Source organism: Erpetoichthys calabaricus, chromosome 8 (assembly GCF_900747795.2).
Source record: "Erpetoichthys calabaricus chromosome 8, fErpCal1.3, whole genome shotgun sequence".
NCBI classification, from domain to species: Eukaryota; Metazoa; Chordata; class Cladistia; order Polypteriformes; family Polypteridae; genus Erpetoichthys; species Erpetoichthys calabaricus.
The window spans coordinates 98685611-98706263 of record NC_041401.2 but is presented as its reverse complement, the minus strand read 5'-3'; the positions used below and the strand labels follow the sequence as shown (position 1 = coordinate 98706263).

Below are 20653 nucleotides of genomic sequence, written 5' to 3'. Positions count from 1 at the left end.
TCCTGTTATGGCCTCATAATCTCAGGGATCTGAGTGCAATCCTTTCATATTCTCTGTAGAATTGTGTTCATTCTCTCAGTGTCTAACCTCTTTTCTTCAGGTACTCCAGTATTCTTACTCATCCCAAAAATGTGCAATCCAGGCTAGTTAAGTCTAAATTGGCCTGCTTTTGTGTTTAATTACCAACTTAGTCACTGTCTTTTCGTGTGCTTTCTCTGGGTTTCCTCACATATTTCAATGCTGTACATTTTAAATGACTTAGATAGCATAGGTAAACAGTCCTGCATTGGTATACCTTGCGTTAAATACTGCTAGACTCTAGAGCCCCCATAACCCTGCACTGGAACCACAGAGTTCAGAAAAATTATGCTTCAGCTAGAGATATAGTGTTCAATCTAGGTGCACCCTTAAAACACTGCATTTTATAATTCCATTATAGCAAAATTGCCATTTCCAACTTCATCCAAATCTGTTGAGTGGTGACAATGAAAGAGGCTTTTGCAATTATTCCAGCTTTATTACATTAAATGTAATATACATTTAGATGTTATTATAGACAGCCAGGATGCCTATTGATATATTAAGTTACATTTTTAATAAATATGTTGGGATTATGTACTGCAACACTGTTGAACACATCTCATTAAAAATGCTAGATGTTAGTCTAACCCTGTACAATTAATTAATAATTAAAGAAAACATCTCAATAAGCAGCTTCAAAAGACAAATTTAAGTTTTATTTACTACTAAATAAGAAAGTTAAATACAAAGCCTCTAAGGAAAATAAATTCTACACTAAATAAAAAATTAAGTTTATAACAAAACATTTAATCTGTTTAGACTTCATTGGGGTGTGTGCCAGAGAGGGCAATTCAGACAAGATATTGTATAGAGGTCACAGGGAGTTTAGGGAGCTAGAGAACATGACAGGTTTTAATGGCAGAAGGTGCGCGAAAGGCAAATATATTGAAAGATGAAGGCTGACATTAAGAGATTAGTCAGTCATTCAGTGTGTGTGATAGAACAAGGAAAAATTAGCTATTTTGCAATTTTTATTTGATTTGATAGGCATTTGTAAATTCTATGACAGAACCCAACACAGATGGATGACTATGATTAAGAAATACAAAATTGGTCACAATTTGCTCAGACCGAACTTTGATCCTGATAGTTCTGATATATTTTTTAAAATAATCTGCAACCCATGCAGTTGTTTCACTAATGTAAACAAATTGACAATTTCTAGACAATGTACATTAAAGCCGATCATTATATAAGCAGTATTAGGACATAGAATACATTGTTTATATCCTAGCATCATAAGATAGAAGAAATAATAAATGTTTGGCAATATACACTGCATATGTATAACCACAAGATGGCACCGATCAAGGCAGCCACATTTGTCTGGTTGCTGCTTATGTGTCAGTTGTTTTTGTCTGTTAACTTTGCCTTTTGAAACAAAAATGAGATATGGGTCATAATGTAATGGAGTGAATCTATATAGCCAACAAATTAGTGACCCACTACTAAATAAAAGTATATGGAACGCTAAAATATGTTTTGTGCCCATTGTTGGAATTTTGAACACCCTTCACACTGATGTTTAGGCATACTCTTGTCCAAATCATAATGGCCCTTTAGATGTATAGTGACAAATTGACAGATTATATAAATGTATGTACGGATATGCATAGCTAGATATTCAGTCTGTGTTTTCTAGATCATATCTATTTTCACTATTTTGTGATGTCAAGATTATGGGTTAAGGTATTGATTTTTCCTGCTTCAGAATGTGGTCAACATTTTATGCTCATTTTTTAAACGTAGCAGATGTTCCAATTCCAAAGTGATATACAGAAACAGACAGAACATAACTTGTTAAGAAGAAATTTGGCATGGTGCCTAATACTCTTAAAAGTAATTTTGGAGACAATCATTTTTAGACATTGATGACAGCTTCCTTCTGTGCTTCATAATTAGTCAGTTCTGACATATGGCAAATGCTTGTAGACTTTTCAATATCTTTGATCCTTTTGGTTGGTTAAGAATATTTGAACATATTGAGTTTTTAAATATGAATTGCACTGCAGCAGTTACATATTTTGTCATCTGGAGACAAATGCTGCTGTGCTTCAGATTGGCTTCTGATATGTTATAAAACAGAACAAAAAAATGAATTAGAGCTAGTTTAAAGAGTGAATCTGTTTCATTGAGTATCTTGGATAGCTTTGGAGACACATTGTTCAAGGGAAGGTGGTGCTGCAGAGCAGGTTTAGTCAGACATTTTCATAATTTTAAGACGTTGGATATAAATTTGTTGTTAAAGTGAAGCATTGCTTTTTTTCCAGCACTTATTAAGCAAGTCCTTTACCCAGCTGCAAGCTTGCATAATATAGGTCATGATGATTTTGCAAAGTTTATGCTGTAGTTCTAAGTTCTCCCATCAGGCCACTTAAAACATGTATCGGGAAGACTTTAGGGATTTGCCAAGTGTTCACAAGAGGTTTAGCTAACTGACAGTTCGAGGCAGGCCAGCACGTGAACAGGAACAGGATTCATCACATCTCATTGAGGAAATTTGCTTTCATATGTGGAAGAGCGCACATGATGAGTGTCATAACGCTTGATCTTGTAAGGATCCTGGTTAATGGGGCTCTTGATGAGATTCGGGTCTTCAGTTCTTCTGTAACATAAAGAAAAATATAGTGATTGATTTTGAAAATATTCTTTTATGTGCTTTAAAAAAAACGAAGTACAGTAATTGATGCTCATAAAATAAAGATGGATGATTTTCTGCCATGCATGCCTTTAAGTTTTTATAATGTATTCTATTCATGTACAGTACAGCATAATTTGTTTTATAGGACTGCAGGTTCTAATTAGAATGCAGCTAGTGAAATACTTTGCTCAGAGAGACAACAAGGGAAATTTGGTCTCTTTATTTTTTGATTAAACCTTAATTAGTATACCAAATTGCATCGTATAGAACCCTAGATGGACATCTTTGAAACAATCTTCTATTTGTATGCCCCTTTCATAATGACCACTATCCCTTTAACATTGCATACACAGTTTACCTCAGGTCACATTTATACACATTTACACTCAGTTATACCAGCCCAGTTTAGAGTATATACATTTATTCTGCCTACCCAAGCATTAGGGGAAATGGGGTAACAATGAAAACTCATATAAACATTACCCAGAGAAATCAAAAGGATAAAGTCAAGGCTATTAATCTATTCTTGGAAAAAGAATCAGAGCAATGGTTATTTTTATCATTTTGGAGATAAGGTCCCTCTGTAAATTAGTCTTTAAGAAATGTTTTTTAAGTTTGACCAAATTATGAAATATTAACTTTCATTATTAATGTTTTTTTATCTAAAATCATTGTTACCCCCTTTATGATAGTATGAATTGGCTTACCCTAATACTGTATAATTTCCTTCATATTTTGCATGCTTCATACTTGTTAACAAAGCAAAAAAATGTGTTTCTCCTTCTAATGGTGGCCTGGGTGGATGATCTTCATTACTGTACTGAATAACACTGCTCAAATTTGTGAACTGTGTATATAACTATAAACTTATCTGTTTTTACCTTTTAAGAACAGTAAAAGATAAATCCTGAATGTGTGTAATTATTCAAAAGAATAATTTTAAAGGATAAACCAATATTACAATGCATCTTAAAAACTCAACACTCATACAATATAGCACTCAGCCAGTGCACAACATTAGCACAGCATGTTCTTTATGCACTTATCTAAAACAAACAGCAAACAAAAAGATATGGGACTGACAAGGTTGAGCAGAACATGATCAGGAGCAGTAAGAGCAGGATTGCCGTCAGAGTGGACAGGATAGCTGTGATGACTACCATTCCTGCAGACCGCTTTCCAAACCATGTGTCAATAGTTGCAGGATCCGTTGCTGTAGAGGATTAGAACCAGAAACACAACAAAGTAAGTCACAAGAATGGTTTCTACAAATGCTATATCAATCTACCTTACTTGGCTGAGGCATAACCAAAAGAGCTAAGTAAAGATAAATATTCAACAGTTTCTCGTCTACTTTTCTGAATATCAGGGAATGGTAGAATTCTGCTTCCTTTCAGACCTATTTTCAATTTTTACTTCTTTAGTAAAACATATTTTTCACTTTTGATGTTTCTGGCCTAAATACTGGTAAATGTAACAAAACAAAATATTCCTTGGGTTTAATTAAAAAAGAGCTAAATAAACTTCCACTTGATATTCAAAATCAGTGATTCCCAACTGGGGATAAATTTTGTCACAAAGATCTCGATTAGTTGCCAACTGCTCCAAGAATAATCGAAATCATATGTAAAAAGTAAGAACAAGCATCTCACTAATTAATGTTTTCATTGACTCTGTTTGTGTTCTGATATACTGGTATCTGCCCATCATTAGTTGCTTTTAAATAAATGAAATTGCATTATTATGTGCTCTTATTATTATGTGACCTTATAATAATAATGTTAAAAACAGTATCTTAAAATTTTGCCTTTATTGAGTGCTCCATTATGTTAGAAGTATAAACTTAAATTACTGAACAAACACAGTGGGAGTAAATTTACTTTCAAAAACTTGACAAGGGGTAAACAGGGTGAAAAAGGTTGAAAGCCCCTACTCTAAATGGTAAATCCATTCAAATTTTGTTATTGTTTTGCCATAGTGAATAAAATTTCCAATGTAATGGCTACTACTGTACACACTCTTTACTAACAAACAGATGTACTTAAATCAGTAAAGAAAGATAATAAAAGGTGCTTACGTGATAGAAGATTGATGTTTGTTGACCATGGTGTCTCACTGACAACATTATTGGTGATTGGGTTTACAACAAAATATTTCACACTATAATGGGGAAAAAACAAGAGACAAGTAAATTACTTTAACTTTTCATTCTTTCGGCAAGGTGAATTACAACATTAGAACAATTTTGACGAGAATAGGCTATTCAGCCCAACAAGCCTGGGAATCCTATTCACTTAGATTCTCCAAAATAACATTTCAGGATCTACCTTATATAAATTAGACTCCATGAACATGGACGGCAAAAAATATATGTCTAATTGATAATAGTTTTGATGATCTTGTATCTAAGGAAAGATTAACCAGTCTTTTGTTTGTTCTGTCTGGTTTAAGCTCTTAACTTGTGATGATCATTTTTGTAACCTTGTCCCATAGCACCAGATTCAAAACCATTCCCCAGACTGATGTTCATTTGATTATGATGACCTCTTTAATAAGATGCTTTGGATAAAAGCATCTTCTAATTGAATAAATGCAAATATAAATGCAAAAGAGCAGATGTTACACATTTCTTCTCTCATATACGACAATATTAAGGCTGAGCATTTTTCTACCAAAGAAACTCAGCTTAACCAAAAATTAAACTAAACAGATGTGCCATAATATTGCACTTTTAAAATATGCAGACAATAATATTTAAACTAGATAAAATACATTTGCTGCGGTGGGTTGGCACCCTGCCCAGGATTGGTTCCCTGCCTTGTGCCCTGTGTTGGCTGGGATTGGCTCCGGCAGACCCCCGTGACCCTGTGTTCGGATTCAGCGGGTTGGAAAATGGATGGATGGAAAATACATTTGGAGGTGTACCGGTCCATGAAGTATGAACATTCATTATGGCATAAAAGCAGTTCTCTTTTTGTTTAAAAATCACTTTTCTTAACTGTGTAACATTTCATTTAATGCACAGTAGCTCCAGGGCTGATGGGCTCTTAGTGCAGATTATGTTACCTTTGCAAAAGTCTTAAATGTTTTTCTGATTTTTTTTATATGTATCTGATCCATCCATCCATCCATTTTCCAACCCGCTGAATCCGAACACAGGGTCACGGGGGTCTGCTGGAGCCAATCCTAGCCAACACAGGGCACAAGGCAGGAACCAATCCCAGGCAGGGTGCCAACCCACCGCAGCACACACACAAACACACCCACACACCAAGCACACACTAGGGCCAATTTTGGATCGCCAGTCCACCTAACCTGCATGTCTTTGGACTGTGGGAGGAAACCGGAGCGCCCGGAGGAAACCCACGCAGACACGGGGAGAACATGCAAACTCCACGCAGGGAGGACCCGGGAAGCGAACCCAGGTCCCCAGATCACCCAACTGCGAGGCAGCAGCGCTACCCACTGCGCCACCGTGCCGCCCATCCATCCATTTTCCAACCCGCTGAATCCGAACACAGGGTCACGGGGGTCTGCTGGAGCCAATCCCAGCCAACACAGGAACCAATCCCGGGCAGGGTGCCAACCCACCGCAGGACTATGTATCTGATATTTTGCCTTATTTTTTAGACACTTTTTTATGTAATGACTTCTATGGCGCCTTTGCTTTTGCTTTGCTCAAATATTGCATTCATTTTGAATTCCTTTTTGATTACTGCTATTTGGATTTGTGACATTAAACAATACATTTTTAAAGGTTGTCATGTCTCTCATTTTAACACTTTTAATCTTCACTCTTATAAGTGCATGCGCTACCTTCATCTTACTCTTTATCCTCATAGAGTAGCTTTCTTTCTGGAGGAACAGCCATCTTTGAAGTCATGCTGCTTACAGCTAGCAGTTTTAGATGAAATCTGCTTTACAATACACCTTGCACCTCAATTGCCTAACTCATTCCTATACATATCAATTTGTAGATCCATCCATCCATCCATTTTCCAACCCGCTGAATCCGAACACAGGGTCACGGGGGTCTGCTGGAGCCAATCCCAGCCAACACAGGGCACAAGGCAGGAACCAATCCTGGGCAGGGTGCCAACCCACCGCAGGACACACACAAACACACCCACACACCAAGCACACACTAGGGCCAATTTAGAATCGCCAATCCACCTAACCTGCATGTCTGTGGACTGTGGGAGGAAACCGGAGCGCCCGGAGGAAACCCACGCAGACACGGGGAGAACATGCAAACTCCACACAGGGAGGACCCGGGAAGCGAACCCAGGTCCCCAGGTCTCCCAACTGCGAGGCAGCAGCGCTACCCACTGCACCACCGTGCCGCCCCAATTTGTAGATTTGAGTCAAAAATTATATTGTCTATTTTCACTCGGGTTCAAGACATGCCTGACTTCTATTATTAAGAATGAGGCACACCGGTAACATTGTATACAGCATCACCTTTTAAGAAATAGTACAACTGCTTTGCAGATTTTTTAGATTAAATTCATTGTCATGGTAGTTAATATTAATTAATTTTATTTAAATAGTGCCTTTTCTATGTGCAAAGCTCTTCACAAGTATTCCAAAGGATATAAGATATAATCAAAGCACAGAAAATTATCAAATAAATTAACCGTGGATACAAACTTGTATCGACATTAAAAATCAAATAAAAGATAACTATATAAAACACAAAGTTCCAGAGCTAGGATAAGAAACAATAAACAATTTTCTGTTATAATACTTGATATAATTTTCAAGAATTGTTGTAATGTATTTGCAAATTATATTATATTCTGTAGATAAATTGTTACATTCTTTAAAAGTTCTGAACAATCCGAGTTCTAAGGTTACAGCTAATTTTACTTTGATGCAGCTGTTTTCTGAATTGCAATTGATTGTACAGAGAAGCTAGAAGAAAAAAGAGGGGAGGTTAACAAGTATGTTTAGTATGTTCGCAGTTTATGCAAAAATAGGTGTCGTTTGTACTACTGAAGGGGCGCTTGCGTCAGACATCGAGGGTGATCCCTCCAGGTCACCGAAGCCTAAATACAGAGGGTCAGTTTCTCCATTGTGAATGGTGAGAGTTTCTCTCCTGCTGTTCCCACCAGTCCCTTTCATCCTTTTCTCAAAGGTGTCTTGTGAGAAGATTGGTGAGGCCTTTGAGAAAAGGATGAAAGAGCTTGGTGAGAGACTAGTGAGAAAAGCATAAGAGAAACTCACAATTTTTTATTGACAAAGTGGCCCTAAGTCAAACTTTTGCAAGATCTTCTCACTGGTGTTAAGTTCCTTCACACTCATGTAAAATCTTTGATAAACTTACCCATTATCTTAGCATTCTACATTTTCAGAAAATATTTTTTACTTCTTATGCCAACTTTGTCTCATTTACAGTATTTATCTTTGATTTAGTGTTTAATGTCTAATATTAAATAATATTATTTATCTGACCTTTTTCTGTGCTTATGTTCCTTTTTAATAGTGCAGGGCTTTGCAAATGGGAAGAAGCTATATAAATAAAATATAGTATCATTATCAATGTTACTATTATTACTATTACTCATCATGACGTAAATTTAATGTGCTGTGTTTGATGACTACTGTCTACTGCGAAGTTGGGTGCAAGAATTATCCAGTTTAAGAAGCACTCAGTGATTAACAAGTAGGTCAGTAAGCATGAAGATTACAGGGATTTAAACTGCTACTTTAGTTAGGATACTTTGGGAAATACCCCAGTTAATTATTCATGTTAGAAACAATTTCAGAGCTACTTTTTTTCTTCCCACCCCTGTAACAAAATTCAGCTATGCATTCTGTGAAATATTTTACAGATTTAATTAATAACATTGCATTTGGATGTTAAACAATGTCTCCAAACAAATTACTGTATTTTTTTCCCTCAAAACCCTTTCCTTACTTTACTGTAGAGCCCATAGGAAGAGGTCCATTGCATGTGTTGCTTACGCAGTCAACATTTTGTCCAACTCTAACCACTCTTTGGCCATTATTTGTCTGGTTACAAGCATAGGCAGACTGGCTTCCCACATAAAAAATGTCAAGTTTTGAGGTCATCATAGTAACTGACTGGGTTGTTTTCTCACTGTCATACAAGTTTTTTTCTGTTAATAAAAAGAAGAACTTGTTAGAACACCAAGAATGGAAAACGAACAAAAAAAAACCCTATATGTAACTCTGCATAAATGTATCCCTTTAAAACATGTATAATTCAGTTATAGAGTTGCTTGATCTGGACACAACCTCTGCATTATCCCTTGAATTACAGAACTCATATCCGAATGGGGCACTGGGACCCACTTTCACACACACATTCCTTCACACCAGGACAATTTAAAGAGTCCAATTAACCTAACATATGTTTTTAGAAAATAGGAAGAAAGCTGGATTACTCAAAGAACAACCCATGAAGATACGAGGAGACCATACAAACTGCACAAAGACATTGACAAGTCTGGTATTCAAAACCAGTCTCCTTGGACTATGAGTCAGCAGTACGAATGATTTTACAACCATAATGATGAGTAAAATGTATCATCTTAAACTAAATAGCTTTGCTTACATTAACCCTTTTCAATATTGTTATATAGTAGAAGATAGTCAGGATAGTCAAGATTAATGAAAATTAAAAGGTACTGACATAAACTTCAAATCTGCGTCATCACACATAATTGTCTAGTTTTCAAAGCATTCAGTATCAGATGGTACTCACCTGCTGCACTTTTGGCCGCTACCAGCCAAACCTCACATGTTGAAGTGCACCCCAGAGACTGAAAATCGAAGTAACATACAGGCTGTGCAAGTGTGAAGGTTGTTGAAGTAATTCGCCCTGCAACATTAGAGCCTGTGACTTGTGGAAGGTAGGTAGACTGTGAAACTGTAAATGCAAAAAAATAGCAAATGATGAAATAGGCACATTTCAAAGCATAAGTTTTATAGACATACATTTGTCAAAGTGTCTGTTCTGTTTACAGTAATGTACGCTTTACTGAGGCTCAGAATAAGTTCTTTAAAAAAGGATATTGCAAAGTATTTTGTACACATTACCTACTTGCCTTTCTTTAAGAAATCCTGCTTTTGGTAAAAGAGCTATAGTCCTGTTTGTAAAAACACCCAGGTAGGGCATGCAAGTACACAAACTTGAGCAAATATTGATGTGGACGATACTCTAAAGCACATACTGTACATGTACTTCACAATTGACTACCCATAGATAATCTCTGCAGCTCTAGTAAATTTACTATTCATAGTGACTCACTTGTACATTAAGATATTCCTAAGGAAACCAAATATCTAGCTATATTATTATAATAATAATTAGTGTTACCCATTAGATGTTATTTTATCCATCTATCCATGAACTTGTTCATTCCATTTCAGGGTTATAAGAGATGGATCATAGCCCAGAAGGTTCATTACCAGGTAATAAACAACCATGGGAGAATAAAACCTGTGCATCACAGGATGTACTATTATTATTATTATGTACACAAAGTAATTGACAAGGTGAGGACATTTAAAACAAAATTTAGATACGGTACAGACAGGATTAGTAATTTGCTCAGAGTCACAAATTGAGCAAGGTGTGCTGATTAACTGGAAACTATTGCTTAAAAGTCACTGCACTGCACAGATACAGCAGAACAGCATAAACTTTAAGTATTTTAACAAATTAAGTGCTTATAAATATACTTCTTGAATAAATGTAGAAATTTACTTCAAGCAATAAATTAAGAATTGGTTTTCCAAAATATGGGCTGTCTTTCTTTTTTTTTATTGTGAATTATAGTTTGGATTTTTGACTTGTGATGTCCTCCTCATTTCACTGCTTGCTTCACAGCTCAACATGTTCATACTTGTACTATGGCTTCAAGTTTCACTCATATACTGGTGAGCCCTACGTCGAAGTGAACATTAGGGATGGACGATACTACTACTTTTGAAACTGATCTGGATAAAAGTATTCTATGCGTTAGTATTTTTGATACCCATACTAAGTAGTTTGTAAGAGGATAGAAATTTGTTTTGGAATGATGATAGTGTTTTATAACAGCTAATCTTAATTGGTCAGCCTGTATTTAAATAAACTAATATCACAACACAGCATCAAGGTCACTATAACAAATATATTACAAATATAATGAACATGTCATGTAATTTTTTTGCCGGAGCCTATCCCAACTACCATAGGGCACAAGGCAGGAGGAAACCCTGGACAGGTTTCCCATCCATTGCAGGGCAAATACAACAAACACACACCACAGCCAATGTAACATTGTCAATTCATCTAAAGTGCACATCTTTGGACTGTGGAAGGAAATCTACTCAAACACAGGGAGAACATGCAAACCTGTCTCCTTACTGCAAGGCAGCAGCATTACTGCTGCATCACCATGCTACCCAGAATGAACATACAAATGTAATAAAGATAATATGAACTTTTACATTTTCCTAAAGATTTGGTTATTTGTTTAATACATGTAAAACGGGCAATCACTTCATGAAAGTACTTAAACTTGATCCCCTTAGAACACTAACGTTTGCAAAAAAATAATATTCCCACATTTGCATTTTCTATTATATTCTGCCCTTCTGTTTTATCAAGAAATACTTTGTCATATTAGCTTTACATTTAACTTTCAAATTTGCATTCAGAAAAAGTAACATTGGCATTTTTACACTTAATCCTATTTTGTTTCTGCGGGTGCAAGGCAGGAATAATCCCTAGACAGGGTGACAGCCCATCACAGGATGAACACACACACATACACATCAGGGTCCAATTTAACATTGTCAGTCCACCTAACCTGCATGTCTTCGGACTGCAAAATACTGTAACTAAAATTTATATTAATATTTACTCTGACACTTAATTTTTCGGACAGAAAAATCTAATTTCAGTGAAAGTTTTCATTTTCAAATTAGGCATAGCTATTAAGTATTTTGCATAGTGTTAGACTATTTAACATTACTGTATTCATTTATGGATATTGGTTATACTGTCCACTTCATTTTAATTAGAAAGAAAAACAAAACGGACAGAACCTGTGACAACATGCTATAACAGTGATGCTTTCCGTGTCCTCCATTAGGACAACAAAGGGTTTTGTGCTTCATAAGTAATGAGAGGTAAACAGCAAAATGTTAAACTCAGCTAAAAAGTCTTGATTAAACCCATTTTACATAACCCTTCTAGCAGCACAGTTACCTGGATAACATATCTGTGCCTCTTTGCAGCTAAATCACTGTGCTTCAGATTTACATCTTTTTGATGTTTTACAAACACCTGTCTCTTCGTCAGCATCTGTGCATTTTAAATGTTAAAATAGGCTGCTTATTCGATTACTATACTGCTCCTCTTCCTCACAAATACTGCATTGGGCGGTTGTATTATTTTCCACCTTTGAAAGTAGCATTATACAATGCTATGCTTTCGGTCTGCCATTGCTGTACACAGTTTGTGCTTGTGCAAGGGGTGTGGTTTTATGGCAATCATGCATCAAAGTGTGTCTGCTCATTTCAGTATGTATGAGCTGAAAGTTTTTTACTACATCCTATGCCACTGTAGGAATGTTGCTACTATATAGTATCTTACAAAAAAAAAATAGCAAACAGTATTTTTTAACTGTACTCGATACCACATGAGTACGGTTTGAGCATCGAAGTATCAATTACTGTGGTATTGATCTGTCCATCCCTAATGAACATCCTTCCTGCCTGTACAGAGGATATAGAAGAAGTTATCATCTGATTCTACCAGATACATTTTTTAACTAAACTCTGAGCAATACACAACTATTTCTTGTTGGATCTCAAAACCAAATCAGCAGGCTAAACTACTTCTTATTATATATTGGAGACTACTTAATCATCCCATCATGTCTGTAAAATGCCTTGGTGCTATGCTTAACATTTGTCAAAATTTGCATTTAGATATCTCTGTTGTAGTCAAGACATTTACCACTTGAATAATATTGCATCATCTGTCACTACATCCTTCATCATGACATTACATGATTTCATTTGGATTACTGTAAGTATCTGTCTAATGGTCTTTCTACAACATACCATAAACAGTTCAAGTGTGGCAGATAAATTCCTGATTTGGACCCAAGTAACTAAACTTCACCTTATTTAGCTTAACTTTAGTGGCTTTTTTTCAAATACTGGATTATTTCTGAAAATCTGCTACTGACAAAACAGCCAACACCAATATTCCATAAACCTATGAGAAAACGAGCACCTAACACCATTCTTATTGCTGTTCCAAAGTTTGCCTTTAAAACTCTCAACTAAACTTTATTTTTATTTTGTGGCTTTTACATTATGGAATTATTCATTCATTCTCTGAACTGACTTATTCTGTTGTAAAATCATTAAGAGTCAAAACTGAAATGGGTTACATATAAACAACCCAGAAAGCAACACAATGTAATCATCTCAAAACTACACAATCCATTTCAGAGTTTCAGAAGTCCAGAATCTATCCTGGTAGGATTTTTCACAAGGCAGGAACCAACAATGGACAGGGTAGCATATCATATTAATGTAATATTCAGATTGTTAATAACACAAAGAGTTGTGGGAATCTGGAAGAAACTACCAAGACATATAGTTGAAGCAGAAATTTAAGAACCTTTAAGGAGTCTCCGGATTTGATATCGGGACTGTTTAGTTATTAGCTAAACATATTAGTTTGAGGGACTGAATGGTCTTCTCTCATTTGTCAAATTTCTCATATTTTTATGACACTGTGGCTCAAATGTTAGGATTGCCATTTCAGAGCTCTTATGCTCAAAGTTTAATTCCTGCCTGAAGTTCCTTCTGTGTGGTGTCTCTAATTTCTACCATTGTCACATAGAACATAGGACAGTCATACAGTAGATAGACTGCTGTTTCGATATTCTGTTTGTCTCAGTGTGTGCGTGTGTTTGTATGTGTGTGTGTGTATATGTGTGTGGCTGGAGATACTTGCATCCAGTAATGGACTGGAATAGGTCTTATTGCAATGGCCAGTCAGTCAGTCAGTCAGTATCCAACCCGCTATATCCTAACACAGGGTCACGGGAGTCTGCTGGAGCCAATCCCAACCAACACAGGGTGCAAGGCAGGAACAAATCCCTGGGCAGGGCACCAGTAACAATGGTATCTTCACTTATTATTATAACATAGGCACACAAAGAACCACTGGCCATCTTTCTTTCTTTCTTTCTTTCTTTCTTTCTTTCTTTCTTAGAAAAGTCAAGATGAATGTCAGGTTGGTAATTTCTTTATTGGACAGGCCAAGCCGGTCATTTATAAATCCAGAAAAGAGCAAGTGAAATCAAATAAATAATGTGACATGATGAGAATATTTCATGGACTTGTAAAAGCTAAGGTGTATTTGGAATCTAAATTCTACAGAATGACTGCAAATGTGAATTCTTTTGAGCAAAAATGGTGTGTTCATGAGACAATTTGTAAACCTGAAGATAATGATTCTTCTTATTTGACATACAGTATGAAGTAAGTATTGTTTTCTTTTTGGGGCGAGTTGGGGTTTTCTGTGTTTGCTTTACTTTCGATATTGTAATATATACATATTGTAATATATATGTATATTGTAATATATATATATTTCAAAAATCATTTTTTTCTTTCTTTCAAGTGGATGGCTGAAATGTTAAGACCTGTTGACTTTAACTTTTACTGTTTGCCATGGAGACTCTAGCATTTTTTCCAATAGACAGTTTGTAATTCCATAGACTTTTGACTGATTTTGTTCTGCACAGCAAAATTCATGCATGGTTGTATACATTGACAGGGCTGTTTGGTGGTCTAATGGGCTTTGCCACATAACTGAGCTGCTACCAAAATTTTTATCATAGAATGTGGAATTACTAATTACTTTAAAAGTTGTCAGGTACTAAGAACACAAGATAATATGAAAAAGATAACATGTTGTGCTGCATAAAAGGGGCTACATCACAGAGAAATGTAAATGCCTGCTTTCAGACTTCATTAGTCTCTGCTACTATCCCTGCTACCTGCATCACCTGCATGCTTATCTAACAGGTGTTTAGCTGGAACAGGCTTAAAATCTATTGATCGGTTATTTTAAATTCTTGAGAGTGCATCTTGACAGATGGATCCTTTTGACTTATTTACAAAAAGTAATGAAACACAAGATTCAAACATGTTTCCAAGATTAGCTACTGGTAAAGTGATTTTGTGTATGTTACTGATCTTAGGCTTATAGTGTCACTTTTGTCCGTTGTGCAGAGTACAGTGAAATCCTTACCTGCATGTTCTACCCAACATGCAACAAGTTGCCACTCTCCAGCAAAATGATTAGTAAGTATAACTTGCCTTACCTCAAAACTTCTCACTTCCTTATTAATCTTGCAAGGAGTTCCTTTACAACTGGTTCTATTATACCTTCATTTAGTGTTTTGGAATTCTAGTTTGAGGGTTTATTCTTCAGTTCACAGGAGACCTAATTTCAGTTGGGTGCGATAATATAAATAATTTTTAATCAGAGATGTGCTGAAATTAAAATGATTAATAATACATTATGGGCAAAGAAACATGTCTGAATAACTTGTGTAGGCTATGCATACTGACATCATAGCAATTTTGAGTTAGTACCTTGGTAGTATGACTGAAGCTCTAAATGTGCAAATGAAAATGTTCTTTGTTGCCATAATGACATTAATGAAATTACAAAGGGTATACTTTATTTATTTTTCCTTATTGTGAACACATTTAATATAAAAGTTTGACCAAACTGGTGAATGAAGTTATTTTATAATGTCTTCACACGACATATGAAAAGTCAGTCAGTCAGTCAGTCAGTATCCAACCCGCTATATCCTAACACAGGGTGACGGTGGTCTGCTGGAGCCAATCCCAGCCAACACAGGGCGCAAGGCAGGAACAAATCCCCGGGCAGGGCACCAGCCCACCCGTATGAAAAGTATAACACAAATCATCTAATTCATAAAACTCAATGTGTATGTGTTTTTTCTTCTGCAATTCCACACCCTTGATCCAATCTCAGCAACATTTGGCACACAAATCCCACTTTGTCAGGAGAAGACTGTTAACTACTTTGGAACCCTGCATTTTGACCCTTAGGGGACTTCTGTTGTTTTGTATCCCTTTTTACTACAGTGAATTTTAAGGACAGTGCCACCTGGTGGTTCACTTCAAGTGAAATATTAGAACAGATGGAAGGCAGACTAACAGACAAAGGATCAAAACATAAAGTTACTTACTAGGACAATACCAAGTGCAGCTGCTAGTATTGTATATAATGTGTTGTTGCAAGGTTGAAAATAAGAGAAAACTATTCATTAATAGTTGTATTGTAAAATATTTAGTGTTGTAAAATGCACAGCAATAATAATCAGTTGTATTTTCTCATGGTCCTTAGTCAACAGTGTGTTCAATTTTCTGTCAATGCAGTTATAATTCATACATTAATCTTTGTGCCAGCTTATCAAATAAATAGGGCCATTACATTTTCTGCAACAAATTCTGACTTTTTAGTTTCTCAAACAAATTGTTATTTTTGTTGTATTCAATGGTGTTTTTGGCATGAAAATTCTGTTGATGTCACATGGACCTGGTGTGGAGAGACAGAGAGAGAAACAGAGAGAGAAACATGGCAAGCAGGTTGCAATCCCTTTTCAAAAAGATGTGCAGAATGAGAATGTGTGTGTGTATACTGTATGTATTTTAAGAATTCAAGAGAGAAAGAGAGATAGATAGATAATCAAGCACTTAAAGAGCAGGACTTCTTAGACATACTCCTCTGCTTAAATCCATTGGTCTGGGTATGTTTGTCAGTCGGCCCTGGCTTAAGTTAGAGTAGATGAGTGCAGACAAGATATTCTCTAACCCGAAGTAAGCAGTATAAAATGGAACCAAGGGCATGAATGTGTAGGCAATCATTTGAGCTGATTTTGTCCCTCTTAACCTTACATAGATTGTGAATGTATCGAGTCATGCTAAACTGCAAGAAAGACTGCCAAACTTGCCTCCATACTACAAAATTTTTAAAATTTTAAAATGGCTTATGGTTTAAATACGCAGCCATTTCCAGCCGCCCCACCACTCTGCAATTTCTGGCTTTGCCACTATGTGGCATAGAAAAGATAATGAGAGCTGGATGGTACAAACTAAGAAGAATTAAACAACAGCAGCACTGTCAGAAGGACAGAGATGGCCACCAGTAAACCTTGTTTGATGATGCATGGGAAAGACCTAGTTTCACACTGTATAAGGCTACCAGCATCACTGATGATTAAATGTCAACCAAATCATGCCATAAAAGAAAAAAACTCACAGAAAAGGAAATCTATCAACATTGTCATACAGTACAACCATGTAAGGACAGTTTTCGAGGATATCTCAACATCAACATCAATTACTGAACACTGAAAAGAGGATATGAAAATGAATATTCATAAATTTTCATTTTTTTGCTCAATTGGCAAAGTGCTAAGTCATATTGTAAGTATTTAACATGATTCATGATAATGAAGACAATTACTGCAAAATAGCTTGATGTACAAGTTCACACAACCTTGAAAATGCATCACGAATGATCAATTAATGGGTCACTTAGGAAAGGACACTAACCTTTTGTCTCAAAGATGGAACTTAAAAATTCAGACTGCACATGCATACACATTAGCAAAGTATGAACGGACCACTACAGGGTCCAAGGGTCAAGCAACTTAGAAACAGGCTAGATGACCTGGGTCCAAAGAAAATTTCACATAATGAAAAAAGAAATATTTATCTAAATAGGAAATTGCACTAAGCATATCATGACAAATGGGAAAAATGTAATTATGTTGCTATAAATATTTTAACAATAAGTTAAATTATTGAGGTGAGTTTACTACTTACTTATTTTGTAAACAGAAGTGCCATCTACTGTGAATGAGAGGCAGTGCCCCAACTGCCTATAATGCATAGACACCACCAATTACATTTGTACATTGTTGTTAATATAACTCAATGTATAATTCAGATAAGGTTGTTTTACACATTTCTATTAAAGCATGTGCCAATATGTACAAAGACTTGAGGCCTAATTTACACTTAGCCTACAATTTTTATCTAATATAATTTTTTTTTCTGTGGTTTGGAATGTTAAATTAATGATTGCTCAGTGGCTATGGGTCATCTGTTGGTGAAGACCTTGTCGAGAGGTTTGCTTACCTTGGCAGTGACATTCACGTCGATGGTGACTCTGAAGTCAGTAGATGGATTGGGAGAGGAATGGCAGCTCATGAGGTCACTGGAAAGGGGTGTGTGGCGCACCCGATATCTATGTAAAAGGACAAACGTCCAAGTCTTTAGAGTCCTGGTGCTTCCTGTCTTGCTATATGGTTGCGAGACATGGACGCTATCCAGTGACCTGAGATGAAGACTGGACTCCTTTGGTACTGTGTTTCTCCGGAAAATCCTTGGGTACCGTTGGTTTGACTTTGTGTCGAATGAGCAGTTGCTCATGGAGTCCCGAATGAGGCACATTACCTGCATTGTGAGGGAGCGTCAGTTACGGCACTACGGCCATATGGCGCATTTACCTGAGAGTAATCAGGCTTGTAAGATCCTCATTGTTGGGGACCCAAGTGGCTGGACCAGGCCAAAGGGTTGCCCACGTAACACCTGGCTGCAGCAGATACAGGGTCATTTCTGTAGGGTGGGACTGGACCTGCTTGTTTGCCTGGGGAGGTTGCAAACCGGGATCCTGAGTTGTTTCATCATGTAGTGGGTGCGGCAATGCACTGCATCAGTGCATGCTCCCCAACTTGACTTGACTTTGGTGACATAGTGAAACAGTTGTTATGGGTAAGTATTGCTTTACTCCCTCCAATATCCTGAATTTGAATCTCACCCCCAGGGAGCTGTCTGCAAGGATTTCAACACTTTCCCCATATCTGTGACAGGCTTCATCCATTTACAATGGTTTTCCTCCCATGTCACCAATATGCTTGTTAGATTAACTGTCAATTCTAAACTGGCCTTGTGTGAGTGTGGGTGTATCCATGGGAATGAATATTTGTCTAAATTTGTTTCCTTCCTTCTATACCATTCTGTCAGCACAGGCCTGCTTGTGAACATGAACTGAATAAGGCATGTTTGAAAATGTTTTGTTTTTTTGATGACTATGAAAATAGTGCAATTAAGAAATTGATTTAGTACTTTTGCTATGTATCTATTGTGATTTTATCATTCCACAGTTAAGGGCTGCAGGCAAAGCCTACCTTTGCTTGTGAAAAAATTCTTAAATCTCAAAAGTTAAACTGCTTATCCTACTTCTTTCTTGGTAACTGTGCTCAAAAAATATATGTATTTTTTCTTACTACATGTTTGTAAAGTGGAACAAACAAATTGGGAAAATAACATTTATGTATGGAAAATTAGATACTTTCAAAGTTGTTGAGTAATTTTGGAAGTAATGAGTTAAAACTGTTGGCAGATGATACAAAATAATTACTGAGGCGTGTTTCAGTGACACTTAAAGCACCCAACCCAGACTGGTTGGGTATGATGCTTTCTTAAAATGTAGGCGTATTTTGTAATTATAAAATGAATATTTCATTTGGGAGTATAAATGTTAGAATTATGCACTTTCACGTGAACATGAAAAAAATTCTGTTTTGTTATAAAACAAGAATTTATCATCATTTACAACCCCTAAATGTCTCTTCACATTTGTCATTGCAAGACCATTTTTCTTTTGCCATGTTCACTTATGTGATCTGGTTTTGAACGTCACTGTATAGTTTACCCTTGTAAATAGCATAATTTACATTAAAGATGACTGAAACTATTTTTGTCCTATATCGACTTTTGCCTGGAGTGCATTATCCCAATGAGCTTAGAAAAAAATCGCCATGCAAAGTTAATACATTGTACAGCTTTCCCATCCTACAACACTGCACAGCGAATTGCATGCAATTATACTGAGAACAAGAATGAGATTGTTTTAAAAAATATTGCTGCCCCCCGTTACTAACTTGCTTTTAATTCAATAATCGATGGAATATAAAAAATGCAAGCAAGTAAGACGTGATTTCTTTTCCAAGTCAGTGGAATAGATTATTATTTAAACCACGATTTTAATCTTGGTTTCATATAAACAAATTTATCAACATGAAATTGTGTTCCTTAAACACTTTAGCAACAATTTTGCGAATGAAAAACAAAATAAAACATTTGCTTACTTTGTGCTGTGACGAGGCCCACAGGCAGTAGGGCTAAGAGGGTCCAAACGAACAGATCCATGTGCGATTTCGAGTGCATAAAGTAGTCACCACGAGTCCAAGCCTTAACAAAACAATGATCATCGAAACGGCAGGCGCATCTGAAGAAGCGGACCTGCCCAGGTGCTTGCGCAGTTCGTTACATCAATAGTCCGCCACACCCCTTAGAGACGCACCTGTCTTCTGTCCACCGCCCCCAAACTCTGCACGCACGAACTCCACCCAGGTTGCTCTGTTCGCATTGCTAAAGCCCCTTCGTCACAATCCAGCCTAGAGCACTCTATATTACGTATGCCTGTGCTGAACCATTGCATTGAAAGTTTAAGAAAATTTTCCTCTGGATACATTCGATTCCACATCAGCATCTCTAACATTGTTATTACTCTTTTAAATTCAACTTTTATTTAAACAATCATAGATACTCAACAGTGGTTAGCACTGATAGCACTGAAGTTAGAATCTCTTAGCCCTGTGTGGGTTTTGTTCATGCTCCCGTTGTTTATAAAGCTTTTCTCCGCGTACTTGTGTTTTCATGTACAGTAGGCCTATGTTAAAATTTGCATTTGCATCCCTGCATTGATCATAAAAGAGTTATTTGCACCCGATACCGCTAGGAAAGATTCAAAATCTCCTCCATTCTTAAAAT

General features: G+C 36.4%; 1 protein-coding gene across 1 annotated transcript; it reads right to left on the bottom strand.

The window, feature by feature from the left end:
* Positions 1-496: 496 nt before the first annotated feature.
* LOC114655858 (uroplakin-3b-like) lies at positions 497-20135 on the bottom strand. The gene is made up of 6 exons (XM_028807133.2): positions 19969-20135; positions 9453-9617; positions 8643-8844; positions 4800-4882; positions 3806-3935; positions 497-2686 (listed from the first exon to the last, which is right to left on the bottom strand). The coding sequence occupies exons 1-6, from the start codon at positions 20045-20047 to the stop codon at positions 2569-2571; spliced, it is 777 nt and encodes a 258-aa protein (XP_028662966.1). The 5' UTR covers positions 20048-20135; the 3' UTR covers positions 497-2568.
* Positions 20136-20653: the final 518 nt, after the last annotated feature.

Coding starts and splice junctions, on each gene's coding strand:
- LOC114655858 (XM_028807133.2), bottom strand. CDS start 20,047: ATGCACTCGAAATCGCACATGGATCTGTTCGTTTGGACCCTCTTAGCC. Junction 4,883..8,642: donor CCTATGGGCTCTACAGTAAA/GTAAGGAAAGGG, acceptor TCCCCATTATAG/TGTGAAATATTTTGTTGTAA. Junction 2,687..3,805: donor ATCATGTTCTGCTCAACCTT/GTCAGTCCCATA, acceptor TTTATGTTACAG/AAGAACTGAAGACCCGAATC.